At 40.8% G+C, this 22,113-nt stretch overlaps 1 protein-coding gene across 1 annotated transcript in view; it reads left to right on the forward strand.

Annotated features, from left to right (window-relative positions):
• LOC124999778 (synapsin-3-like) overlaps positions 1–22,113 on the forward strand; it is a 111,392-nt gene that overhangs the window by 77,686 nt on the left and 11,593 nt on the right. The window contains exons 7-10 of the mRNA XM_047574809.1: positions 10,344–10,406; positions 14,897–15,039; positions 16,795–16,869; positions 17,120–17,222. Of these exons, the coding sequence (XP_047430765.1) occupies positions 10,344–10,406; positions 14,897–15,039; positions 16,795–16,869; positions 17,120–17,222 (384 nt within the window). The remainder of the gene's footprint in view (positions 1–10,343; positions 10,407–14,896; positions 15,040–16,794; positions 16,870–17,119; positions 17,223–22,113) is intronic.

Raw genomic sequence — 22,113 nt, forward strand, 5'->3', positions numbered from 1 at the left:
CACAAGGTCAGAGAAAGGTGGGGCGATCTGGACGGCCTTGCGGTGGCTATGTCAGAGGCAAATGCACCCAACAGTTAATTAGAATAATAGCCCAAAACGGAGCAGACCGGCCTGATTTGGTTGGTGTAAACATTTGTTAATAATGTGTTAAAAGGGAAATATTAACACCTAATAACCATAAAATAACAGTTGATCCGGTCGTTTCCTCAGGGTGGAATAAATATTTTTTTTCTGTGCATCTTTTCCTTATGAGGCTTAAACAGCAGAAGAAATTATGAAGTGGCGTGGACGGAAACAAGGCGGTAGCCTTTCAACGAGTCATTCAAGCCGATGTTTGAAAAGCCGAGCGAGGCTGGGAGTGTTGTGGCAAAGCCTTTGAATACACAATACACTTTAGGCAATATCCAGTACATTTAATGCCAACAACAGTTATATTCTTAGTGATGTTTTTATTTAGCGTCCATGTAAACAGTTACGTTGGAGCCTCAATCAGAATAATATCAGTCGGATTAAAGAAGTACTTTCCACGTAAACCGCCCAAACCGGCGTGTCACACTGACGTTTGACCTTTGAGTGTGTGCAGACACCTGGACGGGAAAATGAGAACTGTCTCAGAAAGAACATTTGTCGTCACAAGTCAGCGCTGAGTGTGTGAGCAGACTTGCGTGTCATTCACGTTGCTCACAGGTGCAGGTTTGGATCTACCACTGTTTTCGCCAGCAGCACTCGAGCTGAAAGCACTGACCAAATGATTCCATTCGCTCCACTCATCATAGGACCGGGAATCCAAAACTGCGCACTTCATTTCTGCTCTGCCTTTTCCGAGACCTAATAGTGTACGAGCCGCTGGAAAATGGGAAAGAAACATCCTTTCCCTCTTAGACAGAGAGGAATGTGGCACAGAGTTGATGGTTTCTGCAGGGTTGGTTCGCCCAAGGCCTGTCTATCCTTTTTTTTTTCTTCTGAGGCAGGAATGTAGGTTAGTGAATTGATTATCACTAATAAGGCCTGTCCTGGTCCCTATTACAGCGCAACCGCAAAGAAGCCGGTCTTAAAGAGCTCCTCTTTCGTCTAGTCTGGACATGTATTCAACATGGACTTTCAAACAAATCTGTGTTTATTTAAAATGAATGGACTGGACTCAAGTAGTGGCCGTGTTCTGTTATTAAAACATATTGGTTACCCATCTGTAATATCAACCACCTGTGAGATCACAGAGAAATCACAGGTGGCTCCTTCATAAGAGCTGTTTTATATTTTCAAAGACTGGATAAAGTGGCATTTCTGGATGTGCTTTAAGAAGTTTTGGCATAGCTACAGGAGTCTACACTCTTGGCCAGTGTAGCTACATTGCAGCTAATATGTGCCTCAGCAAAAGTGTAACTACAAGTCACTGAACATGTAAAGACCATACAGTGTACAGTACATGCACAGCCATAGTCATATTTCTTTTTAACAAGGTAAATTGCAGTGACCCAGGAATACAGGATGTTGCAACCATTAATAGATAAATTGGAGAATGAGAGATAGAGGAGTCAGTAGCAACACCTGGAGTTACTGCTGGTCACAAATGGGTTTAAGGTCACAGAATTCTTGAGGCAGAATTAATTGAGACCTGTTTGTATCATTCAGGTGTGCCGGTTGCCTACAGCTCCTCATCTAATAGCTCAACGTAGTTTCTCAAAAACATTCCTGCAACTACTATGCAAAAAGTTAAAGTGTTTGTCAGTGTCGAATCCTTTAACGTGGAGCTGTTTCAGCAGAAAATGTTTGTATTAGAAGCTCAGAACTCGTCTCGTGAAGATTTAGAGTTGTATCTTGGCAACTACTTTCTCCGCCTGCGTATTTTCAGAGCCGGAGAGTTGATCTGGAACCTTTCTGTTGGGAACTGATTATGCTCTAGCAAAGATCTGCCAGGTCCATCAAAGCAATATAGTCTTTCTCTGTATTAGTTAAAACACACCCCCTAATGAAGTCTAAATGGCATTTTACCAAACTCATATTCTTGAGTTCTTAAGAGTCTGGTGTGCTGCATACTGCCTAGTGATGTTGGCTAGCTTGGTTAGCTGGTGTCTTCTTGTTGGTTGCTAGTTGGTAGCTGACGGCTAGCCTGGTGGTGGGTTTTTCAGTTGTACTGGGCTTCTAAATGTGTTTTGTCTTGGATCTGTCTTGTTGGTTGAAATGTAGTCACGTATCCCATCACTTCTTACCAAAAACCAAATACTACTGTCAGGTTGGTTGAAATGCCGGCATTTCCCACTCACACTCTACTGGGGGATGGGATTATGTGGGCCTACTGCTGTTGGCTAGGCTAGTTAGCTGGTGTCTTCTTGTTGGTTGCTAGTTGGTAGCTGACTGCTGCCTGCTGGTCGGTTTTTCAGTTGGACTAGGCTTCTAAATGTGTTTTGCCTCAGATCATGGCACAAGGGATTGTAACATCTCATCCTGTGTAATAATGATGCTACTGCGAGGCCATCATTCTGCATTTATATCCAGATATCTGTTCACAGAAATTACATTAGCAGTAAATTAATACAGTGTTTATTAATGAGTGTCAGCACAGACACAGTTTGTATTAATGCAATTATTTCAATAGTTAAATACTTGAATCAATGAGCTATGGGCCTGCCTTATTCAACAATAGATCTAACTTATTAGTAATAAAGCTTTAGTTTGTTGTTGCTGTGTTACAACAGATAAAATCAGATGCCCAAGTATGAATCAAAATCTTCAAAAATTACAAAATCAAAATTTTAGTTTAGCATGTTAGCATGCTAATGCTAGTTTGTTAGTATTTGTTAAATACTATTTTCCCATTTATAATGCTTAATTATTTTAAATCTTGTTTGCACAATTTCAAGTTTTATAATAGTTGTATTTTTTTTATTTGTGCAATCTGTATTTGATAGAAGCTTCCAGAATGAGATGCAGACAGCCATGGAAACTTCCACAACATAGACTTGTGATCTTTGAATTTGATTACAGGTTTAGCATTAAAGAGCTGCTCTGTGATCTGACACTGGTTCAGTTTAAGGTAACAGGCGCCGGTTTTCTAGTCTAAATGTAAGTTCGGGTTTTTTTGTCATCATTTTAGGTGCTTCCCCTCAATCAAATCATTGTAATCAGATTACCAAGTGGCAGATTGTCAAGTAGAAGAATCTTTTTATATCAACTGATGTTAGATAAACTCTGATCAAAACAACTTTTACCCAAGTTTCTGCAGAAACATCAAGACACTGCACATTTCACCACTTCCTTGGTGTTTACCAAATAGGCTACGATGACAAAGCAGGCAGCTTGACCACCACAAGACACTGACCATCTCTGTCAGCACCTCTGTGTTGTTAGGCAGCATCCACCCTGGAAACTTCCATCCTCAGCCCTAAGTTGTGTGTTTCCCAGACAGCTGCCTCGTTCATACACCAGGATGGACCCTAATGGAAGCCAGATGAGCTCAAATTCCACAACAATAATTACCATGCCACATTAGACTGCCCTTACTATGTACACATACTGGGCATCTGTTGTAGTTTTGGGCGGATGTGGCCCCAGGGGGTTACTATGACAACTTGTAAATAGCTGTTATGGGGGCGCATCCAGGAACTACTGTATGTGTCATGTTTACGTCACTCTTAGTTTGGGAACATGAGTTACATAAAGTTTGTTGGTTTCCAGTCAGATGGGTTTAGACTGCCGGGGCTTTGCGGTTGTTTTGGTTGACACAAATTAAGATCACCTCTATGTTAGTAGCTCTCATTTAAAAATAAAAAAAAGCAACTAAAGCTGCAACAGAAATACTATCAGATATAATTTATACCAAATAACAGCTAATTATTGAGAACAGTTTTAGTGATAATCGACAATTTACTACAAAATAAATGAATAGTTTGATGTTTTGGGAAAGTCTCCGAGTTGTTACTTCTTCCGTAAGGGTTGTAACATACAAAGTCGATGGTTGTCCATTTTCAAGTGTGTCCTGCACCATTGACCTGAGTCAACTTTGCAGCTAATTCAACATACTCAGTCAACAGTGAAATAAGTCAGCGAGAGAGATCCCTCTGATTGGCTGTTCGGATTAGAGAACCGGTGACAACAGTCACTTACGGTGCTTCTTAACTTAATGGCCTCCCAACTAATAATTGCTCCTCTTTTTACCATCCCAATGAGGAAGACTGACTGTTAGTATTTGCTTATTTCCTTTCACGCAGGTGTAGAATGTGTGAGCCAGCTGGCCGTTGGCTGTTTGTGGTGTGTTCAAGTGCAAGTTTTTTGGTCCAGACACTTGCGACCTAAGGAGGACCACAGTCTGCCTTTGTTGAAAGAATGTCTTTTAAAATTGATTTGCCTTGATGCGATTTAAACGAGTGACTTACTCTGGATAAAACACACAGCTGCCATGTTTGCGAAATTAGCTGCCAACTGTTTTTCCATTTAAAATATCATTATTAATGAGAGCAGCTGTACTGTCAAGTTAGCTAAAGGGTTATCATGTTACATATTGCATATGTGACATATCAAACGTTGAAAACGCAGCTCTGAACTCCATCAGATGTGTGGTTGCTGTGGGACAGATGCTGCGCTCCTGAAATGTTACCATGGGACACACAGTATGAAACAACGATAGCGGCGCCACACGTTAAGACATTTAGTGAGGAATGACAACTGTGTTGGAATTCATTAACTCAATTACTTTTGTTTTTACAGTATACATTTTTTTTGGTTGTTCATTTGATTTTAAAGCTATTCTAATTAATTGCTGACTATTGTCATCCTGTATTAATTGCTCAAACATGACAGTGGTATCTTCTGATTGGAGTTTTGGTCGTGGCAAATTTTCTTAATTGTTCACTTGAGTCAATATTGATGATACAAATACTGAAGCCACTATAAAAGCACACAAGCTGACTATTCATACCACTTAAAATCCCATTTCACATTTTTACTCATTTCCACTTTCGAGTTTGGAAGAGGAAGTCAACAGCCTAACTGAATATTTAACCTGTCATATTGTACCTATTTAGATACAAACATAGTTTCTCCAAATTTCAAGAACCTGCTGCCCATCATCACGGTTTAAGGGATCTCTGCCTGGGGATATGTTTGTGTAATTATTGTTTATTTCTAATAGCTACTCAAAGTAAAAAAAAAGGGTTAGGGTTAAACCACTCACAGGTTCACGTGCAGCGCTTTCAAAGAGACCTGAATCCAGTCCTGTCAGGTGTATGAATTCAGCTAATAACTTAGTAGGAGCTTGCGCGATAAACATTACTGTTCTCCTGAGGCTCACTTAATCCTCAGGCCCGGGTTTGATGTGGGCAGGCTCCCTTTGGTCCCACGGCGGTTGGACTCTTGAAAAGGATTCTGGGTCGGGGTCCCCCTGCTCTCGCCGTCTGCCTCAACCATCGCGCCTCATGTCTCCTCCTTGATGTGGCAGGTTTGAGTGGCCATAATAAAAATTAAGAGATCATAAATGCGGGATGGGTGCACCATGTGTTTTGCTTTATAATGCATGTGCCCCCGAAGAGTGCTTTAACTCCTGCTGCTCAGCATCTAAGGCGCTGCGTCCCTCTCTTTATAGTGTGTATGTGTGTGACCCATATTTGCTCAGCTTTCTGTTAAATATTGTATATATATGTATTTACCATCTTATAACAAAATTACCATAATCCCGAAGAAAAAAGGGGATGACTGTTTTAAATTATAGCAAATCCACACATAAATGTCAAACGTTTTCCTCCCAGTGTGAATTTTAGGTCACTGACCGACTCCCGTAATTCAGTGTGACGCAGAAGAAAATTGAAGTTATGCTGCACTGATGCACATTTTTATATAATAACTGATCAAATGACTATTTGTAACTTCAAATGAGCTCATTTAGTGATAAACCCACAAGTCAGATAGCATATTATCACCCTATGATGTCAGTGGTGTAGTTTTATACTTCTAAAGAACTTTTTGTATTTCAGATAATTGTACAGCCTTACTGGAGAATTAACAATTTAATTCAGTTTTACCGTACTGAAATGTACATCATTTGGGCCGCTACAATATTTATTTTAGCTGTTACCTTAAAATGTTTTAATTTTCATTCAATTGTGATCATTTTTTTCAATAAATTTCATTTATTATTTTTTTTATTTATTTAATTGTGATTTTAAAGGTTTCACTCTCTAAAGGTTTCACAACAGAAGGAATTTATTCAGGACTGGTATGTCATTTGTTTGTGACATTAGGGGAAGCATGAGTCATCTCAGACACAGACCCCAGCATATAACAATACAGCCTGAAGGAGTGGGATATGGTGGGTTTCCTTGAAATATTTGCACCATGTGTCAGATCAGTGCATTTACTGTAAGTGGAAGGAGCCAGTGCATTGTGAAAGAAAACCTAGACTGGTGAAATCACCCACCATATAATTAGCTTTTGTAGCATGTGTCTTCTTAACATCTTTACCACACTGGATGCCTTTTACAGATTTCTGCTGGGAACAAAAGGCCGGGTGGTGCGTGTGCAGCTGAGATTAAACAGAAAGATTTAAACTAAAAATTTCCACATCTGAGAGATTGCAGACACTAAAGGCCACCAAGGCTTTTTTTAAGGAGGGAAACATGTTTTGTTGAACAACCTTGTTAAGAATGTAAAATAAAGAATCTCCCCATAAAACATACTCCCTTATGTCTGAACAAAAAATTCCAGCCACTGTGCACACCAGTGACATAACTAAATGCTATCCTAAATGCTTGGTTTTATTGCTGGAAGCTTCAGCGTCAAATTTAACACAGAAAAAAAGCTATTCTGTTATTCTACAAATGATTTGCACACAGTTTTGAGACAGGTTTGATTGTACAAATTTGACTTTTTAGTCAGTGAACATGTTAGCAAAAGCTAAATAGATTGCTAATTGAGCTTGATAGCTAAGTTAGCTTTTATCCTGCTGCTGTAAGGTAGGTAGGTAGGATTGTACCTAGATTAGCTAGTATAGCATAGGTGTATAGTAGGTGGGTAGGTATGGTAGGTAATATAGTTAGCAAAACACGGACCCACTGATGCTACAAGGTAGTAAAAAGTAGGTAGACAGGTTGGTAGGCAGGTAGATTAGTTTGTGTAGTTAGCATAGCACAAACCCACAGATGGTAGGTAGGTAGGTGAAAATGTAGGTAGATAGATTGGTTAGTAAATTAGTAAGCACAGATCCACTAATGTAGCAAAGTCCTACAAGTAAAAAGTAGGTTGGTTGGTAGATTAGCTTATATAGTTAGCAAAACAAAGACCTACTGATGGTACAAGGTTCTACAAGTAAAATTAGGTTGATAGACAGGTAAGTAGGCAGGTAGATTAGAAGTATAGTTAGCATAGCACAAACCCACACATGCTAGGTCGTTAAAATGATTAGTTGGTATATAAGTTAGTAAGCACAAACCCACTAATGTAACAAGGCCATACACGTAAAAAGACAGGTAGGTAGGTAGGTAGATTAGCTAGTATAATACGCAAAGCACAGACCCACAGATGCTACAAAGTAAAAAGGCATATAAATGGATAAGGTAGGTAGATTAGTTTGTATAGTTAACATAGCATTGATGCTACAGGGTCCTACAACAATCCCTCCTGCAAAAGCAGGTGTTCTGAATATGTTCTTAGTCATACAAGCAACCTAAGATCACTTAATATCAGTTAAGATATTAACTCAGTTACGTTTTTGTGGTCTATTCATTACCTAAAAAACAGCTATGAGGACACGTTTCTGTCTGTAACTCCACTTTCATCCGGCTAAAAGGATGTGGTTGTCCAACCCCAAGAAGTCTGCCGTCATTGCCATGCTGATGGGAATGGCTGGGAGGAACATGTCCAGACAGAGTGGGTGGCTCCAGGCCCCTATCCGCCCAGAACACTCTAACAGACTAACAGACATCAACACTGTTCTACTGCGGAGCTCTTCTCAGATATGTGTTGAACCTCAGGCATCTCATCATTCCACATGTGACGCACACACGCAACTGCTGTACAAGGCTGGCCGCATGCATCCCACCTTTTCTAAAACAGAGAAAACACATAGATCTCATTTAGACATAAACAAGATGACAAATAAAAATAAGTTTGAGTTGAGATTGCAGGACGGAGGTGCATGAACTCTTATTGGCACCTGAAGGGGGCATACTGGAAAAGATATCAGAACCACTGAACCGTTAAATCAACTTAATTCCTCCCACTCACCAGAGTTCAGACAAACTGCATATTAAACCTCCTAGGTAAATCTCCCAAAACATCCTGAAAATCCTATCCTGGGAGTGGCATTGGTGGGGGTGTTGAACTGTGGGCCAGAAATGATGATGCACACATTTGAGAACAATCTGTACTCTGACATTATACAGAAATAAAATGCTGGATGAGACAGCAGACACTGACTAATAAAATAATGAAACACACATAGTTCTGCCCAGGTTTTGCCTGCAAAAGACAAAAGTGAAGGATGCAGCTTCATGTACCTTTAGACACAGAATGACATATTCTTGTTTAATGCTTATAATAAGGGGGGAATAAGGGGAGCATCTATACAGATTATGACACATAAGCTTGAGCAATAAAGCACTTGAATCCTCTGCAACACTGACTCTACCATTATGTATGAAAATGCCCATATATACAGAACTCACAATACAACTAATGGCTTGCTCATGAAAACCATTTTATCATTTTTGCATTTCAGTCTAGGTTACCAGATTAGAGAATTAGATTCGAAACTATATATTTCCCTTTACATATTCTTCACTTTACAAGATGTTAAGTACTTGGAAGTAAGTTACAAGAGGCCCCCTCTATGTAGCCTCTCCTCCCTTTTGTAATCTGGCACTCGCAAAGTGCTAATTGAGACAATTATAGTACACTTTATCTTGGCAGCATGTCCGGCAGGCCTAAACTGTCAGAATCTGTCAGCAGAGGCTACGTTCACACCCTCAAGCAGCTCTACGTCAGTTCAAGGCTTGTCTCACAACGACAGCGTTAGCATGGGAGGGTCTGGATGAAATGACAGCAGCTGTTTAGGCGTTCACTTCCTCCTCCCAGCTCTGATCTCTTGTTTTTTTTTTAGTTTTTTTTTTACCTCTGACCCTGAACATCTGTAATTGTTGATTTCTTTGTGGCCTTCACCTGGACGAGGTTGAAAAAAATTCAAAAATATGCACTGTAAACTTTGGGTTTGGATTCAGAGAGATGTGTGTATGCAAAAAGCGTACTGGGTCCTGAGCACTTCCAAATGCTGGTGACCAGTAATGCGACTTCTCCGAAGACAGTGTTACACCAAAATCCATTTCTGAGGATGTGACATGAATGAGGTACTGCATTTGTAAAATAAAAATTGTTATTCTTCGTCTGACCTGAAAAGGCCTTTGTGTAACCTTGCATTGCTTCCTGAGAGCTATTTCACACAAGAGTGGAGAAAGTTCTTTTGAAACTTGGAAAAGTCCCTATTTTAGATTACATCCCATTTACAATCATATCAGTAGATTCATCAAGGCACATTGAAACCACAGGGAGGTTTGAAGTAATCTGTTGATGTTTCATCCACTTCAACTCCACAAACTGTGAGAAATAGCATGTTTGCGGTCTGTTGGGTTTGTCCAAATCCATCCCAATGAGCTGTGGTCTTCCACCCAGCTTCCCAGAACCTCGTTCTTTTGTGTAATAAACCGACATTCTTCCGACTCCACCTCATGCTTCCAAAACTGGGAAGCTTTAAGTTTAGTGGGATGGACTGCCTTTCTGCAAGGCTACGGTTCTGGACACTTGATGTACATATCCTAATCAGCTGCCAGGGAAATAGTTGTCCAATTTTTGGTTGTGTCTCAGTGTGCCGTTTACCACATGTCTGTCTTACTGTATATTTAAAGCACAGAGCACCGTTTTGAATCTCCCTACTTTATGTGACGTCCTTTTCCACCCTGTTGACAGTCACTGAGCTTAGCTCGCCTGCCCTTTTATTCTGTTGGCTGTACTGAAAAACTGTACAACTGTAATCTTTCATTTTCTTTAAGCATTTTTTTAATTTATTTTTTTAAGAAAAGACCTTTTGGCAAACAAAGTTCACTTTAAGTATAATGCTGTATGGAGTCTAATTTTGGTCCATATCTGCTAAATGTTTAAATAAGCTAGCTATATCAACTTGGTGATTATACTGTATGACACTACTGAGTTTACGCATTATTTCTGGGTTCCCCAAAAAACAATGTGTTGTACAGTGTATTTGACATCTGATCTCCTTGCTGGTGGCCTTAGGTTGTGGTAGCCTTATCTTATCCACTGTTGCTCACACCCAACTCATTCTGCGATGCTTTCTTCGTCTGCAGATTACAACCCCTTCCTTCCCTGTGGTTGTCAAGATGGGACACGCCCACGCTGGCATGGGAAAGGTGAGTTCCACACAATATGCAGTTGTACACATACTTAAGAGCCAAACATTTATTCCAGAGTTTTAAAACAAGATCTTAAAGGATCTCCTATGTTTCTCTGTACCTGGCGCAGTAGCCTTTACCAATTACACAATTCCAGACTTGCATGCTTTGAAGTTCAGATTTGACTATTTTAATTCTAAAGTACGGACTTTGAAGGATGGGTGGATTAGATTATGATGCGGAAGTATAAACAAGCTGTAGTCCTGACTAGATGCCTAAACCCGGAATCTAACATTAGCCAAGGAATGACTTGGATTTAACGCTGAGTTACACTTGAAATTAATCACACTCAACATCAGATGTTTTTGCCTCTTCACCTTTAGTGGGTAAGACCTTCGACTGAAACAGTAGACTTACTTCACAAGCACACAAGTTCAGATTTCTCTGATCATGGGCTCAGACACAGATTTGTCTACATCCCAGTCATGCAAATCAAACATGATATTATCTGACAGCTTTGTCTGGTGTGTTGTTCAGACAGGAGGTCGGAAAAAACACCCGTCTGGTCTAGCTTGTGCAGACGGGTGTCGGCTCAGCCACAGAGGCCAAACCACGGTGATAATCAGGTAGTGAAGTGTGAAACGTGTTCCTGGGTTTACTCTGACTGAATGTATATCTGATTGTTACAAAGGCACAAGAGCCCAGACATACACTAGTACTTTATGCAACAATCTGGCTCACCTTCAGTTTCAGCACATCTACCATGTTTGATGTCTATGGTTTCTTCTGATTACATCATGAGCAACGAAGAGTGTGGAGTTGTTTGGCCGAAACTTATTTAGTGCTGATAATTTATTTACTTGAAGACATGGAGTTACCGGTCTGATACAGCAATAACAAAGTTCACACATAGTCTCCCACCAGTTATTTGAACCCACAGAGGGAGACACTTTCTTTATGTCTTTTGCCGACGTCTGTCTGGATGGGTTTGGTTTCCTGTTCAGGAGCCAGACATGCTATAGAATTTCCCATAACACTCTAGGGAAACTCGGAAAGCCCTTGTAGAGCAGGACCTTCTTTAACCCCTCAGACCTCACAGAGCTCTGAGAATGGACAGAAATATGTGGGATTGCTGTTTTATTTGCTTTTGACACAATCCTGAAATACTAGCGGGGCAAACATAACCTCATGCCACATCTAATTGAAGTCATGTATTCTGTATGTCGCTTGTCATAATCGAACATATATCAAAGATGCTACATGGACAGCTTTATCTCATAACTAAATGGATCTTATTTTAAAGGCTTACAGCTGTGGAACTTTTCAAACATAAAAGCAATAAAAGAAAAAACACTTTTCAGTTTGACAAACAGCATTTACTTATATTTCCATTGGGTTTCATATTACCTAATACTTTGTTGCAGCTAACGTTAGCTAACGTTAGTGTATATTTTATTCCTTTTCATGTGCCATTTGTTTACTCAGTGACTTAAATGCTTCTGACTCCAGAAGATCATAGTGTTGTCTGGTCAATTTTTTTGTAATTACCACTTGTGGGCAGAGTGGCCACTGTTGAGCATAATTCACATGGACTACATTTGCGTGGACAATATTTCTTCAAACCAACTGTTTGTGTTGATGCTACACAAAACAATCAGATATGATATGAAGTCTTTACATGCTACAGAACATAACAACAACCAGAGTATATTTTTTTTGGACAAGTTGTTCTGCTCGCTGTGGTATGTTTCAGCCATAAATGCAACAGAACAATGTTCTTCTTCCCATAAAATTCAACTCTGAGTTGGGGTCAGTTTGTTTTTACTGAGGTGGTTACATGACATATTGTTGTTCTGAATCGGATATATATGTAGATCATCAGAGGTATATTAGGGTCAATGTTAATGCAGTAATTATGTTGTTCATATGTGTTTGTGACAGTGAAATCAAGTGAAACAATCTTGACACAATGATAACCAGACATTGACAATCTTTGTATATTTATACCAATATGTTTGAATGTACCAATCAGTACTCATTTTGCCTTTTTTTAATTAGAAGAACATTACTGATGACAGTAGCAGAGAAAAACGTTTTACCCAGCTTTGCCATTACGTTTTTCAGACCAGTGAGGCTTTGTATTGTGGCTTGTGTGTCATTTTGGGCACTAACCAGCATGACTTGGCTTTTTCCAGCGGGTCCTCATCTGTATGCCGGTGGTTCAACTATTTCTGTTTGCACCATTACAGTTTGTTTAGTTTCTCAGACGTATTATGTAATTCACCGGATGAATTTGTGTGCCGACTTCTTACTATCAGGTAGTTGCTTTGATGCCATCGTGTGAACTGCAAGTCACATCCCTTCATTAAGTTTAGTTTGCTATTCCAACTTCTTACCTCTGTAAATGGATAACATTTACCCCATTCAAAACATTTGAAACACTAAAATATGTTTCTGCTACAACCTTGTTTTGATCAGAAGCTGATGTTAGCTAACATTAGCTTATCTGCGCAAACTTCACGTGGATATAATGCTACATATTCAGTTGAAAATAGAAGTAGTTTGCTTTATAACGTTTGCTTATATTTGCTAACCTGATAAAAGCTAATGGCAGTGGCAGAGGACTCGAGTGTACTAATATGAGTAGAAGTTTGTAACTCCTCTTCACTCACAAGAAGTGTTACATCTCCTTAGAGAGTAATAAGATAGCAACAAACTGTCTAAACACAGATCTTTGTTTAGAGAACTTGCCATACATCAAGAAGTCCTTGATCCTTTGATTTTGAAACAGATGTAGGCTACAGTAGATGTTCTTGGTCTAGTTGCACTTTTTGTCATGTCTAAATGCAGTATGCTCTTTACTTGTACGTGAGGTCAGTTGAAACTCAAAATCAGTCATTCCTGTAATGTCTAGTAACTGACTAACTCATTGTTAGTCACCAATTATTAACTCCTGAGGCACTCGAAGATGGAAGCCAAAGTTTTTGCTACCAGAGACATGGATCTTAAATTTAAATTGTGTTCATATAACACTGTTGCTGGAAGATATTCTCTAGTCTGCCTCGTGAGCTCATCTGACAAACTAACTGATTTAGTTGCAGATTTATATGTGGATTCAACAAACACATTCATGTAATTATCCGTCAAAGTAACAACGCTGTTTACTGGGCCACATTAACCATCAAAGCAGCCCACCCTTCTTTTAACGATTTAAACCTCCTTTTATTGTTTCTGTTACATTCTCACTCTTTCTCAATTTTTCTTTATTTGTTGCGATCCTCTTGCACGGGGTTGCGTAATTTTTAAAAGCGTCCTGGGATTACTTTGTTCCACCCAGACAATTTGTATTTCTTTTTTCAAGGGTTTTGAGGATTTGTTTATATGTGAAAGTGCACTGATCTTAAACCCCTGTAAACACACCATTAAACTGTTTCCTAAGACCTCACAAACTGTCGCATGTAGACACAAGTATCTTGCTATTCAATTTCATCTTCAGATGGTTTCAAAATCTCCTTTATCCTCTGTTTGAAGCACATCACAAAGCAACAGAGAATGTTACGAGAGTGTCTCAACCCTGATCCACTACCTTACATATTATTAGCATAGTTCTACATTGTCTGAGGCAATAAAACCCAGTTTGACTTTAATTTTAGAGTGAGGTGATGATTTTTATATTCAGTTAAACTTGTGAGATGAGCAAAACGGAGTCAAGAATGAAAACCCAAGTGGAAGAAATAGTACCTCCTGTTTTTTCCTATCTGGTTCGCCTTTTTTGGGATGATCACTGTTCTAACCATTTCCTCTGAGCAGAACCGTGATGCTAACAGTGAGAGAGGTGGGCGTTGAGTGAGTGGAAGCTCTGGACTAAATCATTTTGCATTATGGACACTGATCACTGACATATAGTCATGTATTAAAGCCCCTGATTGATGAGTCGGTCTGCTGGGATGCCACATTTCCCATGCCTGATGGAATACACCTCATAAATCTTTGTATCTGCATAATTTTAAGAAATGAACACATGCAGCTGCATCATCTGCAGATAGAAAGTTAAGAAAGAAGACATTATGGAAAAGCTTTTTTTAGCTGACAGGTGATCCCCTGGGAACTGGGAAGAAATAAATGAGGGTCTTAGATTCACACAAATATTTGCCCCTCAGTAGCATTTGGTCATTTGTTCCAGCCTGCGTTACAATGTCACACCTCATTCTTACCTAATTATCCACAGGTTACAGTAAAAAAAAGTACCTTTAAATTTTATGTAACCAGCGTGTTTTGTGCTCAAGTGTTGCCATTGCGTCATATCCCTTTCAGTCTGTGTCTGCAGTCTAATAACTTCATGTGAGTAAGGTGATGCAGTTCAAAGCAGTGTTTCCATCCAGGGACCCTTCATTATTCCACACTGTGTATAAGTGTGAAATTCCTGTGGGATCCTAAGCAGCCACTACCGGCTTTCATGGCATGCTTTGTAATTAGCCGCTCACTAACAAGTGGCATCTCTCCCACAGATTAAAGTGGAAAACCAACAGGACTTCCAGGACATCACCAGTGTGGTGGCTCTGGCCGGGACCTACGCCACCACCGAGCCCTACGTCCAGTCCAAGTATGACATCCGCATCCAGAAGATCGGCACCAACTACAAGGCATACATGTAAGACCGGGGTCCAACAATTGGTCCTCTTAAAAGTCAATGAGTTGTAACTCTGACAAGTTCATTTGTAGGCTGTTGTAGATATAGTAAAGTTGATGAGTTTTGTCCCCGTAGCCTGTACTTCTTTACTTTTTGTCCTTTTCCAATTTTCAAATTGGGAGTGGGAGTTTAAGGGGTGGTATTCTTTTCTAGTACGCACATTAAACTCGGTGAAGTTAGGACCTTGCTAGTGTGCATCCTTAATTACAAACACAGGACAGAGTGTGTGGAGAAGAAGGCTGTTTATTCTTCAAACAGAAACTCCAAAGTCAGCCAACCCCTACGCAGCCGACATGGCAGCTTTATGTAAGATTTCACACCTCAGAGAAATGATTGTTTCTGTTAGGCTTCTCTGCCTGACTTGTCCAATAGAGGATAGTACTTACTTCTTATTGTTTTGTGTTTGTGCGTGTTAGGTTAGTCCTATGATAGACTGGCAACCTTTTCAAGGTTCCTCTCGATAGGCCTCAACCACCTCTTGAACAGGAGTATCAGATATATGGCCTGTGAGCCAAAACCAACCCACTAGAGCAGGGGTGTCAATCACAACTTCAAATGTTTCCCTTTGTTTTAGCACAAAGAAGTACATTATGAAAGTGTTAGCATTTAATGAACCGCACTATTACAAAATCTTTTATCAACAACCAGATGTTTCTTAAGAAAAAGAAGTGCAATATCTGTATGTCTCAATATTGTGTTATGTACACAGCTCTTACTAAAATTGTGTGAAACCTATGAAAAGTAGTTACTTTTAGTGGAAAATTTGCAGTTAATGTCTTAAGTGTATTTTCTGCACTTTGCAAATTCCTCCCCGCAGGCCAGATCGGACCCTCTGGCGGGCCACTTTTGGCCCGCGGGCCATATGTTTGACACCTGTGCACTAGAGGATCCAATCTGGCCTGTGGGATGATTTCTTTCAATCAAACCAACTGCCATTCCCAATTCGCCATTCCTGTTCACACTGTTTTAGCAAGAGTTTTGGACACAACACAAAACTGAGACCCAGAACTAAACAGCAGATGGAAGCCATCTTCCATTGCACTTTGTTTCCTTAAGAAATTTCAGTTTGTTAATAATATGTTGAATAAAAGATACATGTAAATATGTTCGTAATGTCCTTTTTTGCTCTAAAGCAAAGAGTAAAACCTATTAAACTACTATTATGGTCCAGACCGCTTGAAAACAAATTGGGCTGTATGTGGCCCTTTGACTAAAATGCTAGACGATTAGCAGTACTAGATAATGAATGACTACAAACAATAAGTTCAAAAAGTTGTTTTCCTTTCCAATATCATTTTTATTGCTCCATTCCTCCCTCAACGGCTCACACCCATTTGGAAGCGAGAGAGACTTTTTCTCTTTAAATTCAGCCGAGCATAAAGCAACAAAGAATAAAAGTTGACACATTCTTAACATTCAAGTCTCTGTAGGTAAACAATTGCACAACCAAAATTCAAGGAACAGAGAAGCCAAGCCTTATCTCATCTTTTTTTCCCTTTTGCATCACCATAAAAGCAAACTTTTGATTGGCTCTTACTCAAACACTATGTAGGTGTGGACCGTAATTATCATCACCATCGTCACTGATGAACTGGTGATATCTATTCCCTAAAGGTCTGCTGTTCAGCCGCACCAGGGTGACTAACAAAGACACTGTAGCTGTCTATATAGTTTTAAAAGTTGATTAATTTCCTCATGCCTTTGTCTGATTTTCAGGAGAACATCCATTTCTGGCAACTGGAAGGCAAACACAGGCTCTGCCATGTTGGAACAGATCGCAATGACTGACAGGTGAGCTCTCTCAGAGATTTGTTGGAAAAATACAGACCTGTTTGGACAGTTTGGTACTTTTTGTGCATTTCATCACTTCAAAGGCACTTTGGCTTCCAAATTGTTAAGTACAAATATGAATGGGCAACTCCCACAGTTTTGAATTTTTAGTTCAAGTTTATTTCTATCTGTGAGCCCTGTGAAGTCCGGCCCTCCTCTCATGACATCTCCTGGGATTATTGGGTCTTTGATTTGTATCGCTCTGTTCCAGATATCGAATGTGGGTGGACTCCTGCTCTGAGATGTTTGGTGGCCTGGACATCTGCGCCGTGAAGGCCGTCCACGGAAAAGACGGCAACGACTATATCATCGAGGTCAGTGTGTTTGCAGAATGGCCCCTTACTTTCAGTCAGAGAGTGCAGCTGATAAATAGTTTTATGAAAGACAGTATTCCAGGAAAACAGAAATGATGTCTTAAATTGTTTCACTAGAATATTGCCCGACATTCACAGAGGTTCCACCTGTTGCGGCATCACTTCAAACATTGTCTACATTCTTGGCAATTGATCAGTTCTCATTTCTTTTATTGAAGTCACATGGTAAAATACTTATCTTGTGCAAAGGTTACCTTGGATTGGGCCTCTTTGCCTGCTAATAATACTTTTCATATCACGGTGAAAGGCATTGTGGAAGGGTGTAGCCAGACTTGATGGCACATGATCATCAGAGCCTTGAAAGAATGATTAGTCTGTAGACCAAACATTGGCAGCACAATGAAAACAACATCAAGACTAAGTGTTTGACTCACTGCATCTGCACAGCCTGTTTATTGGAGCCCACTGGTAAAGTTTGGCTTTGGACCTGTAGTCAAATGAAATAACTATGGAGTGACTTGACACACGCAATTTGGTCAAAGGCTTGGGGTTGCTAACAGGAAGAGCATGGTAATAACACAGACTGGGTGGTGTTCTTACGTCAACCACCACTGCTAAATATTGTGCGAGGAATATCACATTTTCTAAAATAGATATTTGAGCGTTTATCAACTGCATGATCAATGTGAAATGAGTTGCTCATACAAATCTAACCAAAGGGATTCACCCCCTGACTCTAGTTCCTCTTAGGGGTTTTAGCATCTTTTAGCTAAGTGTTTTGATTTACGTCCCACAGTTTAAATGTGGTTTAGTCTCCCTGCTTATTAGCATGGTGTCTATAAACACAGCTGGTAAGTTTCAGGGGAAAAAAAAGACCTTCAGCAAATGTGAGCTGGCTGCAAAAACAAGAAATTTGAATATGTTAGCATTTTAGCATTGTGTGAAGATGCTAAATGGATTTGGTGGAGACCAGAGCTTCGAGCTCAAAACAAATGTAAGTTCCTCTTGACAAACTGAACCAAAAATGAATGCTCACATCGTTCTGTGTTTGTTCTCCAACACTCTGTCATTTCATTTATTTGCTGTACTTGAGGAGCTTAGGAAAGCAGGTTAAATCTCGCTATCATTCAGTTTTCTCAAAGTTCAACCATCATCGACGAATGAAATTATGGTAGAGGAAGCACAAGCCGGCTTCTCTACCTGCATCAGTTCAAAAAAAGATTAGAATGCAATACAAGAAGAAAATTGAATTTCCATGTAACTCGCTTTCTTTCAAATCTTTCTCAGTCAACTATCAGTACTGTTCTCACTTTTTCTGCTGGATTATGATAGAAAATGGGAAAATGCTCTGACAGGTTTGGTCTTGTTCTAAGGGGATTTTAGCAGAACAAGTGATCTGAAACCGGTGAAAGACATTACTAGAAAGAGAAAGCTGAACATTGCCCAACAAAGCCCTTACACGCGCATGTGTAATGTTGCATGATAAGCTGTGTAAGAGTATCATATTAGCGGGGATTTTCCTCTAAGTATTATGTCCTGGAAAGCAGCCAAATAGTTGTATCATCTGCAATCAGTTGTGTTTTTAGAGCAGCTTCCTATGTCCTGAGATCGGAGGAAACAGGCCTGTCTGGGACATCTGACATGTCCTTATTTAGGCTCAAAGCATGACATCACTCTTCTCTCTATCTAACGAGAAAGTAAGAGTCTTTTTTTAAACCCAAACTCAGGAAATATCCAGCAAGTCCTCGGGGATGTATAGTCTCGGAGCTGGACTGATCGGACAGAGTCCAGTGACACGTTTGAGTAGCAATGCTCCCCGATGAGCAACACTTCCTCCTCCTTGTCCGTCTCGTCGACTTGTTTCTCTCTCTGTCCCTTGATGGAATTTAATTAAGCGCGACAGGGAAGAACTGTCAGTTCATCACAGTGGGAATCTGTTTTTTGTCCGAGACAAAGACAGCAGCCATGACACCTCTCCCTAATGAAAAGTAATGAGCCGCTCCGACGCTCTTCATTAACAGTTTGCTGCTGCTGGTGTTAACATGAAGCGAACTCTGGCTTTGTGACACTGACAAAGTTTACAGATAATGGGGCTGTCACGGTGCGGCATTAACTAACATGATGACCCACAACATAGCAACATAGACAATACTATATGTAATCAACTACGTGACATGAAATAAAATGACATGCCCCTTGATGGTGTGTCATGTGCTAGTAACATGTGTAATATGGCAGATCGTAAAGAATAGCAAAACATTGTGTTTCATGTCATAAAAAACTAGACAAAATCCACTGTGTTGGTCCAGACCATAGAGCACACACTGATCAGCTATTAAAAGCACTGATAGCACGTTGTGACGATTCAGTCTTCGTTGTTGTCTGCCGCTTATCTGGGTCTCAGTTGCGGGGGCAGCAGCTTCAGTAGGGAAGCCCAGTCCTCTCCTGGCCATGTCCACTAGCTCCTCCGGAGGAATCCCCAGGCGCTTCCAGGCCAGACAGGAGATATAATCCCTCCATCGTGTCCTGTGGCGACCCTGAGGCCTCCTTCTGGTGGGACATGCCCACAACACCTCTAACAGGAGGCATCCAGGAGTCATCCTTACCAGATGCCCAACCCACCTCAACTGACTCCTCTTGACATGGAGGAGCAGCGGTTCTACTCTGAGCTCCTCCCATGTGTCCAAGCTCCTTACCCTCTATCTCTAAGGCTGAGCCCAGCCACCCTATGGAGGAAACTCATTTCGGCTGTTTGTATCCACAATCTTCAGTCAACACCCAGAGTTCATGACCATAGGTGAAGGTTGGAGCGTAGATCCACCAGTAAATTGAGACCTTCACCTTTCGGCTTAGCTCTTTCTTCACCACGACAGACCAGTTATGCGCCCACATCGCTGCAGACCCTGCTCTGATCTGTCTTTCGATCTCCCGTTCCATCCTACCCTCACATCCTGAGATACTTGAACTCCTCCACTTGAGGCAGGACCTCCTCCCCAACCTGGAGTGGTTACTTCACCCTTTTCTGACTGAGGACCATGGCCTCAGACTTGTGTAGCGACTGGGATGAGGATCAACACCTCTAAATCAATCTTCTTCTGGGAAACATTTAGACCTGCCATTCATGTGGACGTTACATAGACATATACCACCCATCTAGACAAGACCAGACACCCCCACCACAACAGCAATGACAATGATGGCAGCAGCCATCCACAGCAGGATGCACCCTGACACAAGGACACACACAAAAATGGTTTAGGAACAACTCAAAAAACATGAAGAACAGCAGAAGATGTTGACCTGGCCTCCAAATTCACTGGTTCCCAAACTGATCAAGTCCCTCCCATCAACTCATAGGACCCCAAAGACCCCCATCTAACAACATTCTGTTACCAGACACCACAGGACAACCTCAGAAGGCCCATGTCCATTCTCTGATGAGTCACAACTGTTTTGGAGACACAAGGGAGACCTACACAATATTATAATTATCATAATGTTATGCCTAATTGGTGACCCCTGGTTTAGTCACATCCTTTCTGGTCAAAGGAACCTTCCAGACCCCTAATTAGAGCTCAAAGCTAACCTGTACTGCATCATTGGTATGTTAGTCATCCCTCTCTGGATAACAGGAAGGGTGGGAAAGCCAACTCAGAGCTGCACATTAACCAGCCGTCATGGGTTAGCATCTTGATGTTAGCAATCAGCTGCAGTGTGGCTGTAGACAGCTAGTCTTGTTTCCTTATGGCATGACATGACAAAATAAGACATGCAAAATCACATGGCACGAATATAAAGACAAGGATGCTGATTTGACACATTGTATGGGTATATGGAATGACATCAAAATCCACAGCACGACATGATGCATGCCAGTAACTGGGCATGAAACATCAACAGCAGATAACAGTGACAGAAAATATTGACATTATGCTGCCAACTGTTGCATGTAATGTGCTTCATCTTAAAGTGGTGGAATGTAATTCTATGCATGCACTTTAATATTTAAAAGTCAGTGTCAGCTACTCTAACACTAACCACAGACACTAGGCAATGAGTAGTTTTACTTTAAAGCATTAAGAACAGCTAAATATAGCAACACGTGACAGTACATGACGTAGTATGATTTTGGCACTTCAGAGGAAATGAAACGAAGCATCAGGCCTGTTATTAAATGATACAAGGACATGTCAGATATTTAACACAACATCTGAACAAAAGAAGTGAATGATAACAAAAAGAAAACGAGCACACACGCCACTATCTTAAAACCAAAGCTGCGTTCCCAGGAAAACATCAGCCTCTGCCTGTCCCGCTACTGTGACTGCACCATCATTTTCCATGAGCATATTTCACATGTTGTTCTCTGTGAACTTTCCCATGCAGCAGGGTACACGTTCCAGACAGAAAGCTGCTCCGCTCAGTGAAAGCCCAGGACAACACCTCTGCGCTCCAGTGTTGAAAAGCCAGTTGCAGATCCAGTCCTCTGCTAGGCGACTCTGTATCCTAATAAATCAGCAGGGTGGATCCCGGCTCCGCTCGCCACCGCACACCGTTTGAAGTGGGGCCCGGCGCCCGTTTGCCAGGCCTCCGCTCAGTCCCCTGCGGTAATGACTCAACCGGCCAAAACACCGTGCCACGCCCCGCTCGCCGCCAAATCCCAGCCAAGGAGCCAAGGAGCTGGGTACACACAGGAAAGGAAGGGATTTATAGTGTTCTCTGGTATGAGTAGCGGTTCCGTGTAGAACAGTATGAACCCAAATACTGAAAGAGGGCAAACAGCTCTGAAAGCTCTGAAAAACAAAGTACTGGAAAACTCTTTAAAACCCTGCATGATTTTTGAAAGTTATTTTAGTAATCCAGATCTGGATTGTTTTATGAGCTCCTTAAT

The sequence above is a fragment of the Mugil cephalus genome, chromosome 22 (assembly GCF_022458985.1).
Source record: "Mugil cephalus isolate CIBA_MC_2020 chromosome 22, CIBA_Mcephalus_1.1, whole genome shotgun sequence".
NCBI classification, from domain to species: domain Eukaryota; kingdom Metazoa; phylum Chordata; class Actinopteri; order Mugiliformes; family Mugilidae; genus Mugil; species Mugil cephalus.